Raw genomic sequence first — 21,676 nt, 5'->3', positions numbered from 1 at the left:
ATTTTGTCTGAAAGGTTTACCAGAGCTAAACACAACACACTGCACATTTGCTTCACTGCTGGGGCCATACCATAAATCTACTCACTACATTCAGCTGAATGTATGAATTAGAGCCTTTTATTTGTGTGGTGGGAACAATATATCAAATAAACCCATGACAAGAACTATCAAAAACGTTTTAAAACCACTGAGAAAGTGAGGAAAAAATGCTTTACAAACAGCCATTTAAGCTTTCCTTTATCACCTCCATTTTTAGTTCTCCTGTTTGACTTTTTATCCGCCTTCTCTTTTTCTATATTTACACCCTCTGTTTGAATGATGGGGAAATATCCCTGCCGTCCTCTTATCATATATTCATCTCTTTTCAGCATAGGGAATAAAACCCTCCATATATATATTTCTTCCAGACATTTTCTGCTTTCATTTATATGGGTTACTTAAAAGGTTTCCCTTCGATGTGTGAGAAATTACTTTGCTGCTGAAAACACTGCTGCACTTGCTAATTTTATCTTCTGTAGAATTGCTTTTCCACATGTCGTGTACAGCCATTTTTGTCCTCAGCATCTGTGATATCCTTCCCTGATTCCATATATTTTATTGGCTTGTTTGCCTTGAAGGAGGAATATGAAGGCCCAAATCATTCGAAACGATCTTTTTTATTTAATCCCATCTATCTCTTCATTCTTCTTTCATGTGAAGGAAGGTCTCGGTGGCTCCTAGAGCTTCCCTCACCTCATTCACAATAGGTTAATTAACAATGGCATCTCATTTGTGATAACCTGACCGTGAAGTGCGCCTTAGAGACAAGTTACATTTCAAGGCAATCAAAACTGCACCGCAATGAAAATAGTAATTATAAAGGTACAAAATAACAAGAGCAAGAATATAATACAAAAAAAGAGGACTACATGAAGGGCATTGTGCAATCGTGTCATGCACAGAATGATGTCACACACGCTCAATCTGGTACTACACATGGAATAAAGATGTAAAATAAAATACTACTTTAGGTTTACAATCGCTAAAAAGCATTTACAACTTCCTTCTTGGACACAGAGATTCTCATGTTCTCACTTAAAGAGGCCCTATTATGCTTTTGGGGTTCTCCTTTCCTGTAGTGTGTTTTATAGGTTGTTGTGCATGTAAATGGTCTGCAAAGGCTAAAATCCCTAAGTTCCCTCCAGAGGGAGTTTCTCTCCCACACACTCCCCCCTGCCTTAAACGCCTCCATTGGAGTCCTTTGTTTAACTCTGGGAACGTAGCGACATTACTATCTAACACCTGTGGTTCTATTGGCTAGCGCTCTAACACATTGTGTGTGATAGGCTAAGGGACGGGACATTTCAGGCAAATGTCTCTGGATTGACCAATCAGACCAGAGCCAACCAGCTAACCAATCAGAGCAGACTGGGTTCTGGTTTCAGACAGAGGGTGAAAAGAGATGCTGCAGCACAGGCAGTATGAGAAAAATAAAGAGCTTTTTGAAATTAAAAGTAATTATGCCACAGTAGAGGTACACAATACAAATGAAACTGAAAAAGACCTTAATAGAGCACATTTAAAACTAAAAGCTTACACCTCATTTCAAGATATTATGAGTCATGTGTACTTATACTCTTCTATACAGATAACAAACTTAGAATAATACCATATGTCATTGCAAAATGGCCTACAAAATACAAAAAGATGAGCAACAGGGCTCCCTCATACTCGGGTTCAATATTAAGGCTACCATACCGCACTGACAAAACTGATACAAGAGCAGCTGTTGATCTAGCATTAGCTGCTAACTGGCTAGCAAACATACACAGATAAAAGAGTTGCTTATAGATTATTAGAAAACATTACAGAGTGTATCATAAATACAGTATGAACACAACTAGTCTACAATACTGAAATAACATCAGCAGCTTACCTGTAAAATGCACAACAAAAAAATACTTAATATTCAGAATCGCGACACAACATTTCTTAAATCCTCTCCTGAGATTTCCCTGGGAGTCTCTTTGCGAACACAATATGCTTTTGTAGCTACACTAACACCTACTGGTGATTCCCAGTAATCACTAATGCCTAACCATGACACCGGTAATGTATAGCGTCCTACTGTTAATTCTAAATACAATACACACTTTCTTTCCATGAACACAAAGGAAACATAAAAAAATGATTGCACTGCTGGGAAATTATTCTGTAAAATATGACTATGTACAACACAAATCTTTAAAGAAAATTCATATGAATGCTTGTCTTTTCTGGGGTCTTTATAATCCCACTGTGTTAGTACAGTCTTGACATATTAGAGAGTACCATTCCACACAAGTCACTAACCAGACTGCTGGGTGACAGGTATGAATATATGCACTAAATGATATCTCTGCATACCTCCTTACCTTTATTCCTCTTGAGCTTTCCTTTTCCACACCTAAGGTCAAAAATAATGGGCGCTGATGCTCAAAACGAAGCACCGTGTTGAAGATGTTAGGAGCTTTTACTTTGTGGTTCAGAAAAGTGGAAAAGCCTCTATAAGCAGCACACACAAGAGACATTACAAATGGAAATTCAGGCTGTTTCTATTACCACTACAACTATAATTACTTAATTGAATTCATTATGCATTAACTGAGTTTTAATGTTCAGTGCTTTAAATTCAACAGGAAAAATAGGTTGTTTTTATTTTCCCTTTAGAAAAAAATAGCACTTTCTGATCTCCTATTAATAAAACGACCACAATTGTTTCTGCCTTACAACTGTTACAAATCATAGTTAGCAACGGACTTCCCTGTGTAAGGTTTTGGGATGTTTAGGCATGATAAAAATAACTTGCTTATGGTTAAATAATCATGGTTTACATGACATGACCAATATTTGTTTCATGGTAACAACTACAACCAGTTAGGAGTTAGGGTCAGGGTTATGGACATCAATGTGACAACTTAGAATGTCTTGTTGAGTCTGACAAACAGTGAGATTGTATAATCGATGAATCAATTAAACTCTACTTTGAATTACAGATGGGAGGGGGATGTGTTTGTAATATAGACAGACAACAGTGACATGCACTTAAGAGAATTAAGTGTCACTTTGCATCCCTTTCAATAAGAGGATTGAAAGGGATGCAACATGTGTTATTGGATTGCAACAGTAGAGCATCTCTATGTAAGACAATGATATAATCCGAAAGATGTGAAGCCTACATGCTGACAGAATAGACACAAATACAATTATTAATTTCAGTAAAGATTTTCCAAAGTTCTCCTGAGCTATGACCTCCAGCTCTTCCTGAGCAGTCCTATTTCTAGATATTCACAAATCTTAACACCCTGTTGGACAGTCCCTAAAGACAAAGGTGTGCATGCTGGGTATACATTCACCATAAGCCTATCTCATATCAACTGGCTCCTTTCCCAGAAGAAAGTGGGTTTTTCTTCAAAACTCCTTCTGAGCACCTCAAATGTATCCCAGTCCAAACAACTGGTGATTCAAGCTCATTCCAGCAGTTTGACACACAATACGACCACCCAAAATCATGACCATAGGGAGAGATGAGATTGACATCGACTGGAAAATCAAGAGAATTTCCGAAGTGATCGAACATAGCACAGATCTTTCTTTTCAGTCTCACTGTTCCTCAGTTATAAACACAAGATTGCACACCTTTACATGAGATAGACGTGTTGTCCCAACTCAAAAGACCAGCCCTCTTTTGTTTTCATAAGGAAGTCAGACATAGATAACATAAAATGGACACAATCATGAGTCCAACAACCTGATACCCTGATAAAACCATTATACAAATACTTGTGAAAACGGAGATAAAGCTCTGATTATGGTCATTCATGGACCCTGTATCTCCCTTCTGGAGGTAACACAGTACGGATCAAACTAGTACAATGCAGTTAGCTGAAGTTATAGAACAACATTTTTAAACTATGTTTACAGTGATTGCATCTAATACTGGTTGTTTTACTTTCTATTTATTTCGAGTTCATGGTTGATAAGACATCATTCTTTCATTGTGTATTTACCTGTGTTGGGAGGCATGGCTAGAGGAACACAGGAGTCTCCCTGCCCCGTGGACGGGGAGGACAGTAACGTCTTTGCCAGGAAGGCTGAGATGGGCTGCACCAAGAGAGACGTCAGACTTCTTCCAGCCTCTTTTGACACCTCAGCTAAAGAGAAATACCAAAATGCAGAAAGAGAACCTGGTTAAAATAAGGAAAAAAGAGACAGATTTACTTTTGTAACTGACAGTTGTCCCAGTGTTTTTCCAATTCCTCCATTGGATCCCATTGTGATTATATTTGTACATTGAAAAAGTAATCAACATTCAACAATGTATAGGGGTACATTATGACCTTTATCTAATTATGTAAAAATGAGTTCTCAGAACTTTTGTAAATTTGTAAAAGGGACAGTTCCCCTGTAAAAGCAACAATTCATATTTTTACTTTTACCTGTAGTGCTATTCATTAATCTAGATGTATATGTTTTTGTTCGAGTTCCGGAGAGTTGGACATATCAGTCTAGGAGACTTCGGTCTTCCCTTGATTATATTAGAAATAGGTGGCCTTTGGCTTTTGGCAATCAAAATGGCAAAAATATCTTTGGAAAGCTCACTGACAATATTTCTTTCCAGGAATTATGACGATATTACACATGGTTTTGGTGCTGTGACAGTTAGAGATGCCACTATAAGGTCCATCCCGGTTAAGCTGTAATGTCAAGCTAGACAGCTAATGATAAGCTAGCAGTGGAGGCCCTGGTGAGCCTCTTGTCCATGACCGCCATGACACGGCTGGCCAATATAGTTCAGTAAAAAACATAATATCTCTGACATAACACTGCTCAGAACTGTGGATTATCTTGATTGATTTAGTCATTTTTGTCTGAAAAGAGACAGAGTATTTCAACCTTGTAATTGACGCCTTCAGCACCACAAGTCAAGTGCGCACTAGTTGAATCCAACCAAAGAATCTAGAGTGAAAAATAGCACTAAGGTTACACGTGAGTAATATATAAAAAAATACAGTGGAGAAAATATAGGTACAACAAGGCCAAATGAAGCAGTTTGTTGTCAGCAGATGTATTGTGTTGGTTAAATAAACGCACGCGAGCAGCAGACATCCCAGCATCAGCCAGCCTGAATAAGAATTACTCATTTTTTTGTCCTTTTTAATTAAAGTGAAATAAGATCCAAAGCACATGGATGTCATGGTCTTGATATAAGAAGGATAATGCAAGTGGATCATTTTGTAATAGATTGGTAACATGACCGTTTGTCGCTGCCAGCAGCTTGAAAGTCATCCGATGTGATGGGAATGAAGGAATACACTTATTAACCTTCTCTTTCAACAGAAAACCTGACACAGCCATGTTTTTCAAACAGCGGACATTTTATGTCAGTGTAGTTAGCCACCAGACAAATTGTCTGTCCTTCACACGTTTAATTCATCCGAGATAAAGGTGTGTGTGTGTCTGTGTGTGTGTGTGTGTGTGTGTGTGTCTGTGTGTGTGTGTGTGTGTGTGTGTGTGTGTGTGTGTGTGTGTCTGTGTGTGTGTGTGTGTGTGTGTGTGTGTGTGTGTGTGTGTGTGTGTGTGTGTGTGTGTGTGTGTGTGTGTGTGTGTGTGTGTGTGTGTGTGTGTCTGTCTGCCTGGGCACGGACTATCTCCCCATTGTATTTGTGTCCTAGTTGACTCTACCCCCCCCCCTCCCTTGGCTTTCTGTCCTCCATCCTCTGAATGCAGTGGACTGACTGCTAATAGAGTTGACGTTTTTCACATGTGCAACAGTAGTGCCAATGTGTGTGTTGCTTGAGGCTTCTCTGTTTGACTTGCCTTCATTAAGTAAATCAAATCTTCTCTTAGCCAATCACATCGCTGTCCTCATAGCAAGATCAACAACAATCAAATAAAGCAAAACAATGATTTATTTAACCAATGGAAACACATTGTCTGGTGTTAGCACTATCTGGTGTTGTATTCTAACAGCTGGTATGATGACTGCAATGAAGAACATAAATGTGTTTATGATTGCATTTAACCAACTCATCTGTTGTAGTTCTACTCTCATGTTGTTAATTCTTATTGGTATACATGTGGGGTGGTTTAGAAGCATCCTGGTGTGATTTGCTTGTGATTTAAGGCAGGATCCAAAGGACACAAATTAATTTCCCTTGTACAGAACAAAGTTAGCTGATATCCACACGAAAACATAACACATATAACTAACATATAACATGCAGAGGAGACTAAAAAATCCAACTTTGTATCAGAACATTGTACAGCTGAAAACAGAGCAAGAGGGAAACTAAACTTGAAAATTGACAAACTATTTTTGGCATACTCTGTAAAAGCAGGTAATAGGTGATTAAAGCCCTCATTAGTTACAATCCCTGTTAAACATATCGTCAATGTGAGTATCTGCTACGGGAGGTTAAGTCCAGATTGTGAGGCTGACTCTGCAATCAGATGGTTGTAATTCTTGCAGTGGCTCATAAGGTATAGGCAAATACATTAAAAAGGGACATGCGCTTAAAGACTGAGACAAAGAAGCCTGTCAAAGTGAGTTATTGAAATTAAATCTCTGTTTGTCTTGTATCTGGCCTATATACAGTAGGTGCAGCGCATATAAATAGTGTGTCATGTGTAAGTGCCATTTAATGGGAACATTCTGCTGGAATGATAAAGATGTTGGTTTGACACTAAATGATAAAATGGCGGTGAGCCAGTTTGAATACTTGTAGCAAATGCAAGCCCTGAGTTAGAGAAACTCATCTCTGATATCGGTCTTGTAAAAAGTGTGTCAGTTGACTGGGGAGAGATTAGTCCAGACACACTGTCAGAAGGCTGTGTAGCCTCAGTCTGCTCAGATAAATCTAGTCGTAATTACACATTCACAAAGGGTGTGGAAAACCAAACGCTGTTCCAGTTTTTATCAGGAACAATTCTTGCTGTCTCCAAAGACTTCCTGCCGCCAGCTGCACACCTTTATGGACTGTCACAAATTATTTATGATCACGTCAATGACTGGTAAGCATGGCAAAAGTCCCAATATGTAATGTTTTTGTTGTGCTTGTTCCTCTACAAGCTGCAGCAGCAATGAAGCTGATGAAACACACAGCTACAACAGGTCTGTCTGTCTGTCCATTTGTCCTTCCGTCCATCCATCTTTCGGCACAAAAACAACTTCAGATGTCTTTTTGACATCAAATTAAGGGAAGGAATCAATTAATACATTTATAATAATTGATTCCTTTAAAGACAACATGTTATGCTAATTGTCAGGTTCATATTTATATTTTGTGCCTCTACTGGGACATGTCTCCATGCTTTATTGTTCAAAAGCTCTTTATTTTTTCTCATTCTGCCTGTGCTGCAGCACCTCTTTTCACCCTCTGTCTGAAACCAGAGCCCAGTCTGCTCTGATTGGTTAGCTAGCTGGTTTTGTTGTGATTTGTCAACCGCTCAGAGATGAGTAATGAATTTTTCTCTTAGCATTTCTCTTATAATGTGATGGACCGCAAGGCAATAGAAACATAAGTGTTACATAGTGATGTCACTATGTTAAAGAATAAACAAACGAGTCCAATGGAGGAGTTTCAGGCCGGGGGGAAGTGTGTTGGAGAGAAACTCTCTCTGGAGGTTACTTTGGGATTTTAGCCTTTGCATGCACAAACACCACATACTGCAGGAAGGGGAAAGCCCCCAAAAGTTGAATAGGGCCTCTTTACACGACAAACTAGTTACCGTTATTCTTTTATCTTTCTTTTTCCCTAAAGTTTAGTTCTATTTTGAGTTAAAAACATATTTAAGTGCTATGATTCATCATAACACATTGAGTTGGCTCAGCATTGAGTGGAATTGTGATGTTTAACTGAAAATACAAATAAAGCAAATATAATGTTTTTTTTTACCTTACTCATTAAAGGTTATTTCATAGAGAGAACACATGTACATTGCATGTCCTTGCTTTAATTAAACAATGTATGGCTCGAACACAATATTTGATTTTTCCAGAACTATGAAGAGTTTTCATTTTGTCATACAAGCCGAGTATTTTTCTGAGAGCATTAATATTGAGGTGCAAACAAGAAAGGGGTAAGAGGACCTTACATAGTAGCACATAACGCTTCAGCAGTTCATCAGCAGATCCTCCAAAACTCTCTCTAAACCTTTCATTAAAAGATGCTTGAGAACGATCGTCTTTGATGTTGGACTTCTGTTTTTCACCCTCATCTTCTCCCTCTCTACACTAAATCCTATCTTGCCAAGCTTCTTACGTGCAATTAATGTATCCCTTGAAGTCATTCAGAAATAAGTATCAGGGAATTCTAATTGTATTTCCTGGCCAACAATGATTAAAAGAAGATATGTACTCCACCTTAAATAGTGACGACTGGCATCTATACAGCAATGTGGGTTTGCCTTGATCCAACTCTCCAAGCACTTGGGGAATGTTTTAGATTGAGGTTTTAGAAGTTGACTCATCCACCTTTCCATACAATTGCCTTTTTTCAAGTCAATCTGGAAGAACACTGGATCTTACATCTCCAGATGTGCAACTCAACAGTGGATTTTTTGTTAGGTCCTACCCTGCCTTCTAAATGCCCTTTTCCTAACCCTAAAGCCACAATCTCAGTTTAGTAAATTAGTATGTTAGAATTCTTTAATTTCATTGTATTAAACTTCACAAAACGTTCTTAATAACCACCAAATCTTAACACAAGTGATTTAAGAATGTTTTTTCTTGAGAGGAATGTCACAACACATATTTGAGGAAATTAAAGGACCACAGTATGTCATATGTCAAGTGAGTCAACTTCCTGGTGGTGTATCACTGTTGACAATAACGAGTATCATATTGTACCATATGAAAGAAAAAAATCAATACAATTATCTATCAGTCAGAATGTCCTGGATTAGTATTTTTCAACACACAAAGAGTTGCAATAATTTAAAATATATAGATCCTCCTATACATAGCTCCAAATCTGCTTCAAGACACTGGCACTGGCCTATATTAACGGATCAGTCACTTTCCAGGACATGGTTAAACCATACACTCCATAACCTACACTTTGATCAGCACCGACCAACCAGCTTGCTACTCCTTTACTGCAAATGGGAACCAGTTAACAAAAACACGCCTGTGTTTCAATCCTGGCTTCAAAATGGTGGAACAAGCTCACCGATAATATCATGACAGCAAAAAAGCCTTCACACCCGAAGACTAAACACCTGTTTTCACTGCACCTTGGCCAAAAAAACACAAAAAACAAAACATGTTCCACTTCGCTCTATCTTAGTGGTTTATTGCACTTATCGGATAATGCGTCAGTTAAATGTAATGCAATGTTCTATATATGTGGAATGCAGAAAATCTGATCTCCTAAAGAGACACTGCTAACCAACTCTAAATAATTTCATCATTCTGGTAGCAAACACACAGCTAAGATCTCATGATGATGGTTCCCTTCTGTCCATCTTCTGAATGTTCAGCTGAGCAAAAACTCTGCAAATCAATACCTGGACAGTGTGCACACTCTGTAAATCAGTCTTTCCATTAGAGAACACTGATATGAACTGATACCTGGAGTGACACACTGGCTCTATCGGACCAGTGCTTCTTTCTGTGAATATAGAGACCAGTGACAGGACTTTGACACCCTGACATATCCTCAGAGGCAGGACCAGCCACTGACTTCATGATGTGCCTGGCACGCAGAAAAATTCCTTAGATAAAAGAATGTCTGGTTGGATGTGTTTCACGAAATATTTCTGTATTTTATTGTCAATACACTGGATAAGGTAAGTTCAAACCTCAGTTATTACTCTAATGCTATTAATATGATTTTGTGTTTCTATTTTAGAACTTTTCGAAGGCCATCTGAGTCCATCCTTAATACTTAGTCCGACAACAGTATTTATATTTATTAGAAAAAGTGTTTCCAATTGCATGTTCTCTCGGTCACAGATGTGATGCTATTTCTTTAACAGCATTTTGTTTAATGGAAATGAAAGAAACTCTTACAGGCTGTAATAAAGAAAATATTCTGTTGAACAATTTCTAAGTCTGATTTAAATGATTTTCTCTCTTGTGTTTATGACTAAAAATAAATAGTAACAAAGGGTTTTCCAAGATAAACACAATTTGTTCTTTTATCTGTTAAAAGGGTGGAATAATGTTCTGCCAGGTTAAAAATGTGCACTTCTTACATATGTTCTTTATAGGACTAAAATCATTCAAATTTTCTGCCATGTGAGTTTTTCAATTCACTCGAAACACAAGGTAGCTACCTTTGTGTATGGAAAAAAACATAAATGCTTTTAGTCCTATCTCGAAAATCATGTAGCAGTGCACTTCCCTTGACAAAATGTGTTTTCATACATTTAAGGTAAAAGTAGTATGCAGTTGTTCCTGCTGAATATGAATGCTAACACCAGCAAACATAATTAGGTACTTTTTCCACACAGATTACAAATCCGTATATTCATTAAAAGCTGGGCTCTGTATTAAAAAAAAACAAGCTGCTGTTGTAGCGAGATATATATTTATCGATAAATAACAGCTTACACAATGTTCACGTTTAGTAACATGCCATAAGAGTCAGTAAATACCCGCTAGTGAATGCCCGAAGAATCTATGTGTCATACAAACAGTGGTTGCTAAAGTGACCTCACATCATTTAGCAACAAGAGCCCTCATTTAGCTTAGCTGTGGTGATGAGAAGTCAACCTAAAGATAGCTTTTCAGTACTGCTGATTGCATTGTTTCCCAAATAATACATCCCAAAATCACTCCACCACTCTATTAGGATAACATAAGCTACAGTGTGTGTACTGTATGTGTTTGTGGTATTGACCGTGCAGTGTGGCTTTAAATTAGATTTGATTACAATAAACTCAAAAAAGAATATTACCAATATATGTTTTCAATCAACTGTAGTTGGATATTACACTACAAAAAGGTAACAATGTACAGGGATGTCCATTGTTGAATCTTTCAAGGCACATTTTGTATTGTTTGATTACTATATTAAATATGGTTTCTAACAAGCTGGAACTTTATGGATGGAACAATGTAATGTCCTAGGCCATTGGGTGTATAAATGATGAATGTCTTTTATACAAGGTCCTTAATCGTTCAGGGTAAAACATTGATTCATCTAGATAACAGAAAGAAAACAGTAAGGTTGGCAAACTATGAAATGATTTGGCCTTTTATAATATTTTTTAAAGTTCTGTGTAAATAATAATGAACATGAGTTTCCTACCTAGTTAACATTCTGAAAAGAGGTTTGGAGTTGTTCAAAAAAACCTTGTTCAGGAAAATTCTCCAAACGCAGACAGTCAGCACAATGACCTAGATGTTACAGCTGTGTGTGTGTGTGTGTGTGTATGTGTGTGTGTGTGTGTGTGTGTGTGTGTGTGTGTGTGTGTGTGTGTGTGTGTGTGTGTGTGTGTGTGTGTGTGTGTGTGTGTATGTGTAAAAGCAGTTGATGCAGCAATTATTTCACATGAAGGGTAGTCAGTTTCAAGATATTTGAAAGTGTCTCAACACTTACACAAACATTTCCTTTGGATTTTAGATATATATTTGCTCTCCTTTTGCAAGAGTAAGTCTGCATTAATTATTCCAGCACTCAGGAGCAGAGTTATTTTGAATCTAATCATTTATTTATTCTGCAACAGTCTGCAAAGTGTGTTAAAGCTTGCCAACAAATTGAATTCTAGGCCTGCTAATTAACACTGCTAAGTTGCCAAAAGATGTGATCATTTAACAATTTGTTCTGAGATAAATGAAACTGTTTTGCTCAAATCTACAACAACCTACAATCACTTACATACATTGACACAGTAATCTAAGAGTAACTTTTTCTAAACTAAAAAAAAAAGGAAATTCTGGCGAATAATGAGAATGCTCCACCAGTCAAGGAGCAATCAATCATATTAAGACTTTTTTTTTCAAAATGTCATAACTCATTTCAGTGAAATTCTTCAAAGAAAAGAACAGTGGGAAATAAAGAGGAACATTTTCCTTGTTTTATGAATATGTTCTAACTGGATGACACATTATGATTGAAGTTTTAACAGTGTATTATTTCATTATTGATTGACTTCTAGTGGAATGCAATAACATTGTCATGTGGTAATTTCATTGCCAACAAGGTTCAAGAAACTCAATAACTGGGCTGCATTTGTGGTGTGGACAACCATTAATTCCTGGCTTGTTCTGTATGTAGTTCTTTTGATATTATGGTGCATAGTGCAAGACAAATGGCTAACTAAAATGGCTGTATATATATATTTATCTTGGTCAAGTGTAAAAATGAATGTTATCCTAGGAGAGGTCGCAGAGATGCAATGCTAAAAGGCCTCAGTGAGTCACAATGTGCCACAACTGATAAGGTTTTCAAGAAATATATAATGGGACAGTATAATTTACCCTAGAGGGTTAAATGTAGCTGAGACAGCACAAATCCACTGAGAAGGTGTCATGGTCTGTCATTGTATTTCCTTCCTCCGTTTTATTTTGAAGTTTTAGACCCCTTGGGTTATGATGTTTTCACTTCCATTCTTTGTGTTTTCCCGCCTGTCTGATTATATTCACCTGCTTCCCTTGTGTTATTCCATGACCTCTCCAGCTGTATGTTGTGCTTTTGATTAGTTCTGTAAAATTGTCCAAATCTGAGGGGAAGAGTATTAAAGGCAGGGCAATCATGGAAGAATGGCAGCCCATACTGTATGCGATCAGGAGACAAGAGGAAGAAAACTCTATTCAATATAGGAAAGGGCAGGCATACAACACGACTTATGAGAGGGCATACACATTTAAACGGAAAACTAAGAACCATGGGAAAACATCTAACTGGATTTGGTGACATGTGTGAAGAAGAAGAAACGGTGGTGCATCTTTTTTTTTAACTGATAGATATAGAGATGAGAGGAAAGGCATGATGAAAGAAGTGGAGGGAAGAAGTGACACTAGGTACAACTAAGACATAGTGGACTGTTGGGAAATGGATAAGCAAGAGGATGTTTGGTTGGCTATCTTCGAAGAACTGGATTGATGAGGAAAATATGAACAATGTATATTGCAAGAAGTATCTTGAACCGTAAGATGGCAGTAGTTCAGTGCCTTGTCTTCACTTGCCCTGTCCTGGATACCTTGGGTACGGTTGAATTGTCAAAGAATCAGCTCCTATCGTCTATTCCTATCTGCTTTCCTTGACCTTTGTGTGAAACCTCACGGGGTTAAGGAATAGTGGATAGGAGAATTCAAAAGCACTTAGGAAAAGAGGCTGCGGTGCTTTGAGAATCCGACTGCACTTACACTATCCTACGTATTGATGATGAAGGACGTTATAATGTGCGTCTGCTGTGGGGAAACTACAGTTTCTATGAAGCAGACTACTGAAAGCATCTACTCTGCACCGTGCTCTCTGATGGTGTTGTTTTATGCTTTATGAACGAGGACAACAGAGACAGTTATTCTCCATTACAAAGGTTGGAATTGAAATAAAAGTTTAATTGATAATAAACTAGTATGCCTTAACCTATCACTTTGAATATCACAATTCAAAAATGTTTTGAAACGTTTCAGAAACCCCACACAGCTCAGTAAACACTGAAATGTGGACTATATGTTATAATTTCAGTTATAAAGTAACGTTCATATTTCTCCTTTTCAATAATATAGAGTTGAATGTTCAAAACAAAGCACTTTGCAAGTTACGGTATATGTTTTAAATTGCTTATTAGGCACCGGAACATTCATGATACGCAATTCTCGTCGCGATCGGCAGTTTCCGTGAACGGCCAAATGCTGTGTCAAGGCAAATGTTGCGGCCGCAAGGCATTGTGGGACAGCATTTTCTCCTTTCCTTTCCTAAAGGAAGGTCCAGTGTTTCCTAAGCTAAAGGAGGTTATAAAGGAAGTTTCAAATATCCTTTCCTATAATCTAGAGCAGGGGTTCCCAAACTTTGCCATACCAAGGACCCCCATATAGCATTATCCTCCGGTGGTAATCAGTTATTCTTCTATTAACAGTAAACATGTTTTTGTTTTTCATTCATTACATTCATTGTGTCTTCTGTTATAAACATTCTTAACAACATACTCAACAGTAATATCAACAGTAAACATATTTGTAAAGCATTTTTGAAAGTGATTTCTGTCTTAATGATATATAACATTATATATAATATTCAACAATAATAACAGTAAATACAGGATTTTTTCTAATTGTTTTAGTTTTGCTATTTATTCATTACTTTCAGGGTGTTTTCAGTTATAAACTCTCCTTGTCATTTCACTGTGTTATCTGTGTGAATGCCTGTTCCCGCATAGTGGGAGGGGTGGGCTTGGGGGCTCCAACACAGTTTATCAATCCTAGGATTTAGGTTTGTCAGTGCCTGACAAATTTCATTGTCCACTTGCAAACGTGCTCTGTGCTTTGTTTTCAATACCTTCAATGTAGAAAAGCCAGACTCACAGAGGTTTGTGGTGGCAAATGGAAGAAGGGATTTGAGAGCCCTCAGCCTGTGCAGGATAGTCTTTTTTGACATACAGCCAATACTGTGGGAGTGACACAGCTTGAAACGTCACCTTCAACTCCCATTCATTTGCCATGTCTATGAGTCTCTCCTGGGACATAAGATCCAGACTCTCACCTACTCCTGGGGCAAATGGGATTCTCATCCATATTTGATTTGTGTTGTCTTCCTGGTCAGGGAAATCGTCTTTGAAATATCCCAGCAGGTGCGCTATAGGTGCGACAGGATCAGTGGTGAAATGATGCCTGGATCAACACCAGAGGACAGAAGCGCTTGGTGAAGCTGTGGGAACATCTCTGTCACTCCCTCCTTGAGTTTGATCGACCAGAGGGCGATTTTCGTTGTAAAAGTCTGTACTTTGTCCCACACATGTAATACACGTCTCACGCCCATGCATGCTCTTATTCAGGACATTTAGATGCTGGAATATGTCCGACATGTATGCACGCTTCTGAAGCCATGAGGCATCTGAAAAACCGCCAGCCAGTTGATGATTTTCAGGAGAGAGGACTTCACCGTTCTCCTTTTGCAGTTCATAAACAGGATTCAGCACAGCCCCACGGGAAAGCCAGCGCATGTTGGAGTGGAGCAGTAACCCCTGAAACTTTGCGCCCATCTCGTTACACAACATAGCGAACAGTCGGTGTTTTAAGGGCCGAGCTTTAATGAAAATAACTACTTGTATAACTTCCTGTAGAATCTGATGTAGTTCATCATCCATCCATTAGGAACACGTGCCTCGCGATTGAGCATGCAGTGCGTTGCCACTACATTCGGGGCCTTCTGCCGTATGAAAGCTGCCACTCCGCTTTGTTTGCCTGTCATATACTATGCCCCATCTGAACACACACCCACACATCGAGACCAGTCAAGTCCATTTGAGACGATGCACTCATCTAAAACTTGGAAAATGGTTCTTCCTGTGGTCCTACCTTCCAGTGCTTTGCAAAATAATATTTCCTCAACAAAGTTGTCTTCTGAAATAAATCTGATGTATCAAGCAATTCTGCGACATTTGATACATCCGTGCTCTCATCCAGCTGCAGAGCGAAATATTCACTAGCTCTCACTTGCTCCAAAATTGAGCAGATACACATGTCTTGAGCCATGTCGCCAATCCTTCGGCTCACATAATTATCCGAGAGTGGTACGGCGTTGATTTTGCTGGCAGTATCCTCACATAGCATTTCCCGAACAATATCTATGGTAGCTGGTAGAATTTAATCCTCTCCTATTGTGTGCGGTTTCTTTGCACGGTCGATGTGGTATGATGCAAAAACTGATGCCTTCAAGGCCTGCTCGGGGACGCCGGCTTGCTGCTTAAATGTAGCCGATTGCATCGCTAGGTGCTCTTCTTTTCTTTTACAAAAGTCTATAGATTTATTAGCTTCTGCTGGGTGCTTTCGTTTGAGATGTCGATCAAGTTTAGATGGCTTTAAAGACTCGTTGGCGAGGATCTCGAGGCAGAGAACAAATTTAGGCACATCACGGCCGTTTGGTAAAGCCAAACTGAATGTATGATGGCTCATACCTCCACGTTTTAGGTGGCCAGGTATTCCGTGGCTGTGAGTCTTTTGCAGCGGGGGCATCTTCATTCCGATCACCAGATGGTCTTTTTCTTTTAGAAATGTTTCCATTTCATCCTTTAGCAGTAGGTAGTTGGCTAGCTAGTTTTCCACACAGCAACTCAATTTCACAATCAGCAGCGGCAGCTCGATTCTGATTGGCTTTAAGGACGGTCACGTGATTAAAATATATATATATATATATATATCAGTGGTGGGCCGTCAGGGCCAGCAAGGCCTTCTCTGCTGGCCTAAACATCATCAGAATATAAATTAAATTTTGATATATTTTTTCCACAAATACGTATTAAATTATTCCCCATAGTCTATTCTCTTCATTTTATAGCGTTCGTCTTGGCTGCGCTGCTTCCAGCCTCAGAACGAGATTTGGAGGGCTGGCCTTTATGTTAGAGCTTTTATCCAATCATATTTCAGCCATAATGTGTTGCTAGGGTCAAAGAAATCTGCCCTTAGGCCTTCAGAATCAACAGTGCGGGCGGTTGTAAGCTTAAAGTGAACGCAAACAAAACTGTGGCGTTAACCAATCAGATTTCGAGTTGGCGACAACGGGCCAGCTAGCAGGCGTACGCTAACGTTAGCACGTGCACATCTTCTGATTGGATACGCAATATTGAGAGGCAGAGCTAGGCAGTAGGCAGAGCCATACAGTCTATGGGCAAAGCTAGCAAACAGAACTAGAACTTGAGCGAGCTAATTTGTGTAGATTTCTACAAGCTATTTTTTTCAACCCACAATGGCTGAAGGAGGAGAAGAGATCAATTTGGTAGAAGATATAATTACAACGCCATTTTCAAAACGAACTTTTCAAGTAAAGCTACACATCTTGAAAAGGGAACGACCAACTCCAACGCTAGCGAGCCTAGCACAGCAGGGAAACTACGAGCGGTACCCCTGGCTCACAGCCTCCGACAGGCACTGCAAATTGTACTGCCGGGAATGCCTGGTATTTGCAACTGATCGATTTGGTGTTTGGAGCCACACTAAATTTGCAAACTTGAGTTGTCTAACCAAGGCAGCAACGAGACACCAAAGCACAGCTGGGCACTTGGAAGCACTGGTGCTTTTGAAAACCTTTGGGGACACCCGAGTGGATCTACAGCTCAACGAACAAGTGCGCAGGGAAACGGAGCTCCACAACGAAAGTGTAACCCAGGTGAAAATAGACATGGTTATTAAATAGTTAATAAATAAGAATAAATATCAAACAGAATTTCATCATTTCAAATAATTTACTTTATTGGTATTAAAAACATCTTAAACAGATAAATAGGATTAAAAACATTATTTCATGGTTTTGGTAATTTATTTTATCATTGGTTGAAGTTGAAAGGTCATATCTATCAGCTAATCACAGTGCTGATAGTCATTCTCTTCCGGAAGATTCTCGTGAGAATCGAGGAAGCAAGAACAGGTGAAGTCACGCTTGAGAGTAGCTCCAGTAAGAAGATATTAGAGCTAAGAAATCTAAGTGTATTTGACGATTTATTTTCTTGCTGTGAGTGTTTTGTTTACCCTTCTGTCTATGTCGATAGACTGTGGTTTTGTTTAGCGTTTTAGTTTTTGAGTTACTGAGGAGATTCGCGGAGATACAGTTTGCTTTTGAAGATCACGCATCCAGCGCGTGGTCAACGACATTGGATGGCGAGCCACCCGAGGAAGGAGCAACGTTGAACTGTGTTTGTACGTCGAAAGAAACATCTTTTCTCCTATTCGAGGAGAGCGGACATCGTAGTGAAGGGCCGGGTGCTTCAGCCTTTCCCTTCCTTTCCCTGCCGAGAATCAATCACCAACTGCGGTAAGACTGTGCCAGTAGTAGCTGCTATACTTCTCCCCTCTGGATCACGTGAGCAGTGCGTGGACTGCTCCGCGCTGCTGTGTGAAAGGGAACTTCTCCCTTTCTCTCGCTAAAGGACTGTTTAGCACTAAGGAATTGATTTAATGGACATTGATACAGTTAACCATTTTGTGTTGATATTTATGTGCATACTGTGAATGTGTTTAACTGTAAGGTTGATTGATACTGCATTTACTGGTGTTAACTTTCTCTTGTGGGCTTAGTAAGCTGCCCTATGTTCTTGGTTGTAATAACCTACTGATAGAGGGTAATACCAAATGCTTCTGATTTAATTAAAACTACAATAGGCCTAAGTTGATTAATAATTAAGATGGAAAATTAAAGAACTAGTTATACCAAATAACTGCAAACTAACTGGATAACAAACTAATACTAGAACACTTATAAGAGCTCAACTGAGATACTAACTAAATTACTGAAACTGACTGAGTTTAAGTTAACTAGATATTAAGAATTCAAAATAGTTTTCTTTACTTAAAGGGTAACTGAGTAAAACTCAGATTCTTCTTTGAATCAAAAAACATTTATGCAAATGGTTTTTCCTGTGTTGTATGTTTTGTATGTGTAATGTCTTAAAGGTACCATTTTCTAAATAATACTTCTACTACTTCTATTTCCTTTTTTGATAAAGCCGGCAATTCTAAACTTATCTTTTGGTCTGTGGTGTTTTCTCTGTTCTCTTGCTAATTATTGTTTTAACCAATTACTGCTCTTCCTACGAACCTAGTTTCTGGTAACAACAACAACTCTCTTTTAATATTTGTAGTAAGTGCTACAAAAGGGTGAACAAAAACAGGGAAATATTGAAAGACTGATTGATTGTGTCCTGTTTTTGGGTAAACAGGAACTTTCATTTAGGGGACACGATGAAAGCGCCGAGTCCAGAAACAGAGGAAACTACGTGGAGCTTCTTTCTTTTCTTGCTGAGAACAACACAGATTTGCATTACCACCTGTACACAAACAACATGTTTACTGGGACGTCAGGCAAAATACAAAACGACCTGATTCATGCTATTGCTGAAGTGATGGGAGAAGAGATCAAAATGAAGATTAAAAAAGCACCCTTTGTCGCTGTTATGGTGGACGAGACGTCAGATGTGGGTAAAGTAGCACAGCTGGCACTTGTTCTGCGTTATGTGACGGACACAGGTGTCAAGGAGCGGTTTGACAGATAATCTGATTAATTAAGTTAACTGTAAATGCTGATGTATTGATTATAAATGCTTCGGAAATATTAATATAACTCTGTTGTACTTGACTACGTTAAGGTGATGCAACGCCCGGTTATACTGCGTTTCTGTCTAAATGTATAGTTTCTAGAGCCATGGCGTCATAATGATGGTATTAAGAGGTGGAATAATTCAGGTAGGACTGTGTAGGATATCACTGAAGGCCTAGGTGTGAAATGCACGGCCCGCCACTGATATATATATATATATTTTAAAAGATTGCCATCAAAAGACACATAGATTGATAGATATGCAGTTATTAATAACATCTTAGAAAACACATTAACATTGTATTTTCACATTTTACCCCCTTTTTCCCTTTCCCCCAAAGTTTTTGCTGCCCCCCTGGTGCCCCCTAGCGCCCCGCTGGTGGGTCGGGACCCCCACTACTATCCTATACTTTTTACCTCCACTATTTCCACATTGGTATCCATGTATTTCCCAGTTGAAAGCAATATTCTGTCTTTAATAGATAGTCTTTTTTGCATATGTAATTGCATACCTTAATATTCAGTGGTACAAAACCACTCCATGTTAAACCATGAAATCTAGAGAGTAATACACTGTAATGTACTTTATCAAAAATGGCATGTTATATAAACCATTCAATCACAATTGACACTTAAAATCGTCATTCTAGCCTCTGGGAGTGTTTAACAAATATTAAATTGTTTAAATTCACGATTAGTTAAATATGAAACCTGGTGCATTAGATTTCCATGTTATGTAACAAAGATATTCATCTTTACTGAGAAGTGTTCTTACCTCTGAAACAAGAAATAAATAAAAAATATGAAAATTGTTTGACATCATCGACCCTTTACGAAGACAAAGGGTACATATTATAATGTAGATTTTACAAAAAATGATTCATGCCTTCTTCATGTTAGCAGTAATTTAGTATGGGCTTTGAGCAATAAGCAATGGAAAAACTTTTTGCCAGAAACTGTAACTGAAAAATACTAGTTATTTACAGCCTGTGAGGCCTCTGTGCTAATGTTAAACAGCTAATGTTAAACATGTTGTTTAATGTGCCAACAGTTTTTCTACTTAGCGATAACGCCATAAGTTTAGAGCAGTTCAGTGATGATGTATTTTGGAAAGCTGACTTGGAAAATAGCACCGCAAAGTTTCCTTTCACAAAAAGCAATGGGATATCTTAATTGGATTTCAATATATTGCAGAAAATAACTTTGGTAATGCTATTAACAAGCTACATCACAGTCACATGTCTGCGCCTCAACAACGCTACATTTAGATGTTTATTAAGCGACATTTTGTGTTTAAGAAGTTGATATATTTTGCAAGTCACTTATAAGGTTCATCCTCTTGGGACAATGACAACAACTGCCACATGTTTCTCCAAATAACAAGCAGAATCAATAAGGGAATGATGTAAGGTGGTATCGTAAAGCAAAAGTAGCAAATCTTGGCATCTAAGAAGCTGGATTCGTGAAACGACAAACTTCAAAATTGTTGCCAATTCATTTTATGGTACCCCCTCTTTTGGTTAATGTAACTTAAATATAATGTTGGATGGTTTAATCAATACCAAATAATCATCATTCAAAAGTGTTTCCTGAATATTGTTTCCAAATCTGAAACTATTCAGTAACTAGTAAATATATCAGTAAAATAAATGCAGTGTACACATATGTGTTTCCAAAATATAATAGAGGAGAAGTATAAAGTAGTGTAAAATGAAAATACTCAAGTACCCATTTGAAGTAGTTGTACTGTAAAATACTTGAGTAAAAGTACTCAGTTACTTTCCACCACTGCATAGCATTAGCTAAAAGCAGCTACCACTCTAAGAGGCAAGTCTGTAAAACAGAAAAACATATAATGTAACATGCCATTATTTCCAGCACATTATACCTTATCAGACACATCAAATATTTAGCCCCGTAACTTGGCTCATTCCTGCCTTGAATCCATACATGTGTCAGTGAACATGCATGTGGATATTTCTAAGACAGAATGAGAAAGGGGCGGTGAAAGACGGATGAAAGGGAGAGACAATTTAAAAATGCAACAAATGAGATGGCAGGAAGCATCACACGGTCTCCCAAAGTGATCAAAGCACAGGAGAGGAATACATTACAGCTAATAAGCACCGCAGGAGGGTCCGCTCCTCTTGTCCCAGGAATCTCACACACCTCGCCATTAGACATCTTTTGCTAAGCTCACACCAGCAGACAGAAATGGAGAGACAGGAATATAGACACAGGGAGAGAGATACATTCAGCGAAGACACAATCCCAAAATTAAATCAGTGTTGCCTTTAATTTCAGAATTATTCATGTTTTGTGTCATCTGGTCTGCAGTCATTTCTCCTGTTCTTGCCTTTGCCTTTGGCAGCTCGGGCCAGTCAGTGCGAAATTATTTGTATGGCTTTTGTCTAAATCTAATCACATACAGTAGGATCTTCATTATGCGGCTTGCC

The 21,676-nt window shown here is 38.4% G+C and overlaps 1 protein-coding gene across 1 annotated transcript in view; it reads right to left on the bottom strand.

Moving 5' to 3' along the window:
• The window catches only part of LOC134870249 (inactive N-acetylated-alpha-linked acidic dipeptidase-like protein 2), a 555,262-nt gene that overhangs the window by 170,000 nt on the left and 363,586 nt on the right, over positions 1-21,676 (bottom strand). Inside the window, exon 9 of the mRNA XM_063892353.1 lies at positions 4,029-4,172. Within this exon, the coding sequence (XP_063748423.1) occupies positions 4,029-4,172 (144 nt within the window). The remainder of the gene's footprint in view (positions 1-4,028; positions 4,173-21,676) is intronic.

Source organism: Eleginops maclovinus, chromosome 9 (genome assembly GCF_036324505.1).
Source record: "Eleginops maclovinus isolate JMC-PN-2008 ecotype Puerto Natales chromosome 9, JC_Emac_rtc_rv5, whole genome shotgun sequence".
Lineage (NCBI taxonomy): Eukaryota > Metazoa > Chordata > Actinopteri > Perciformes > Eleginopidae > Eleginops > Eleginops maclovinus.
The sequence above is the reverse complement of the archived record's forward strand: the minus strand, read 5'-3'. Positions and strand labels throughout refer to the sequence as shown.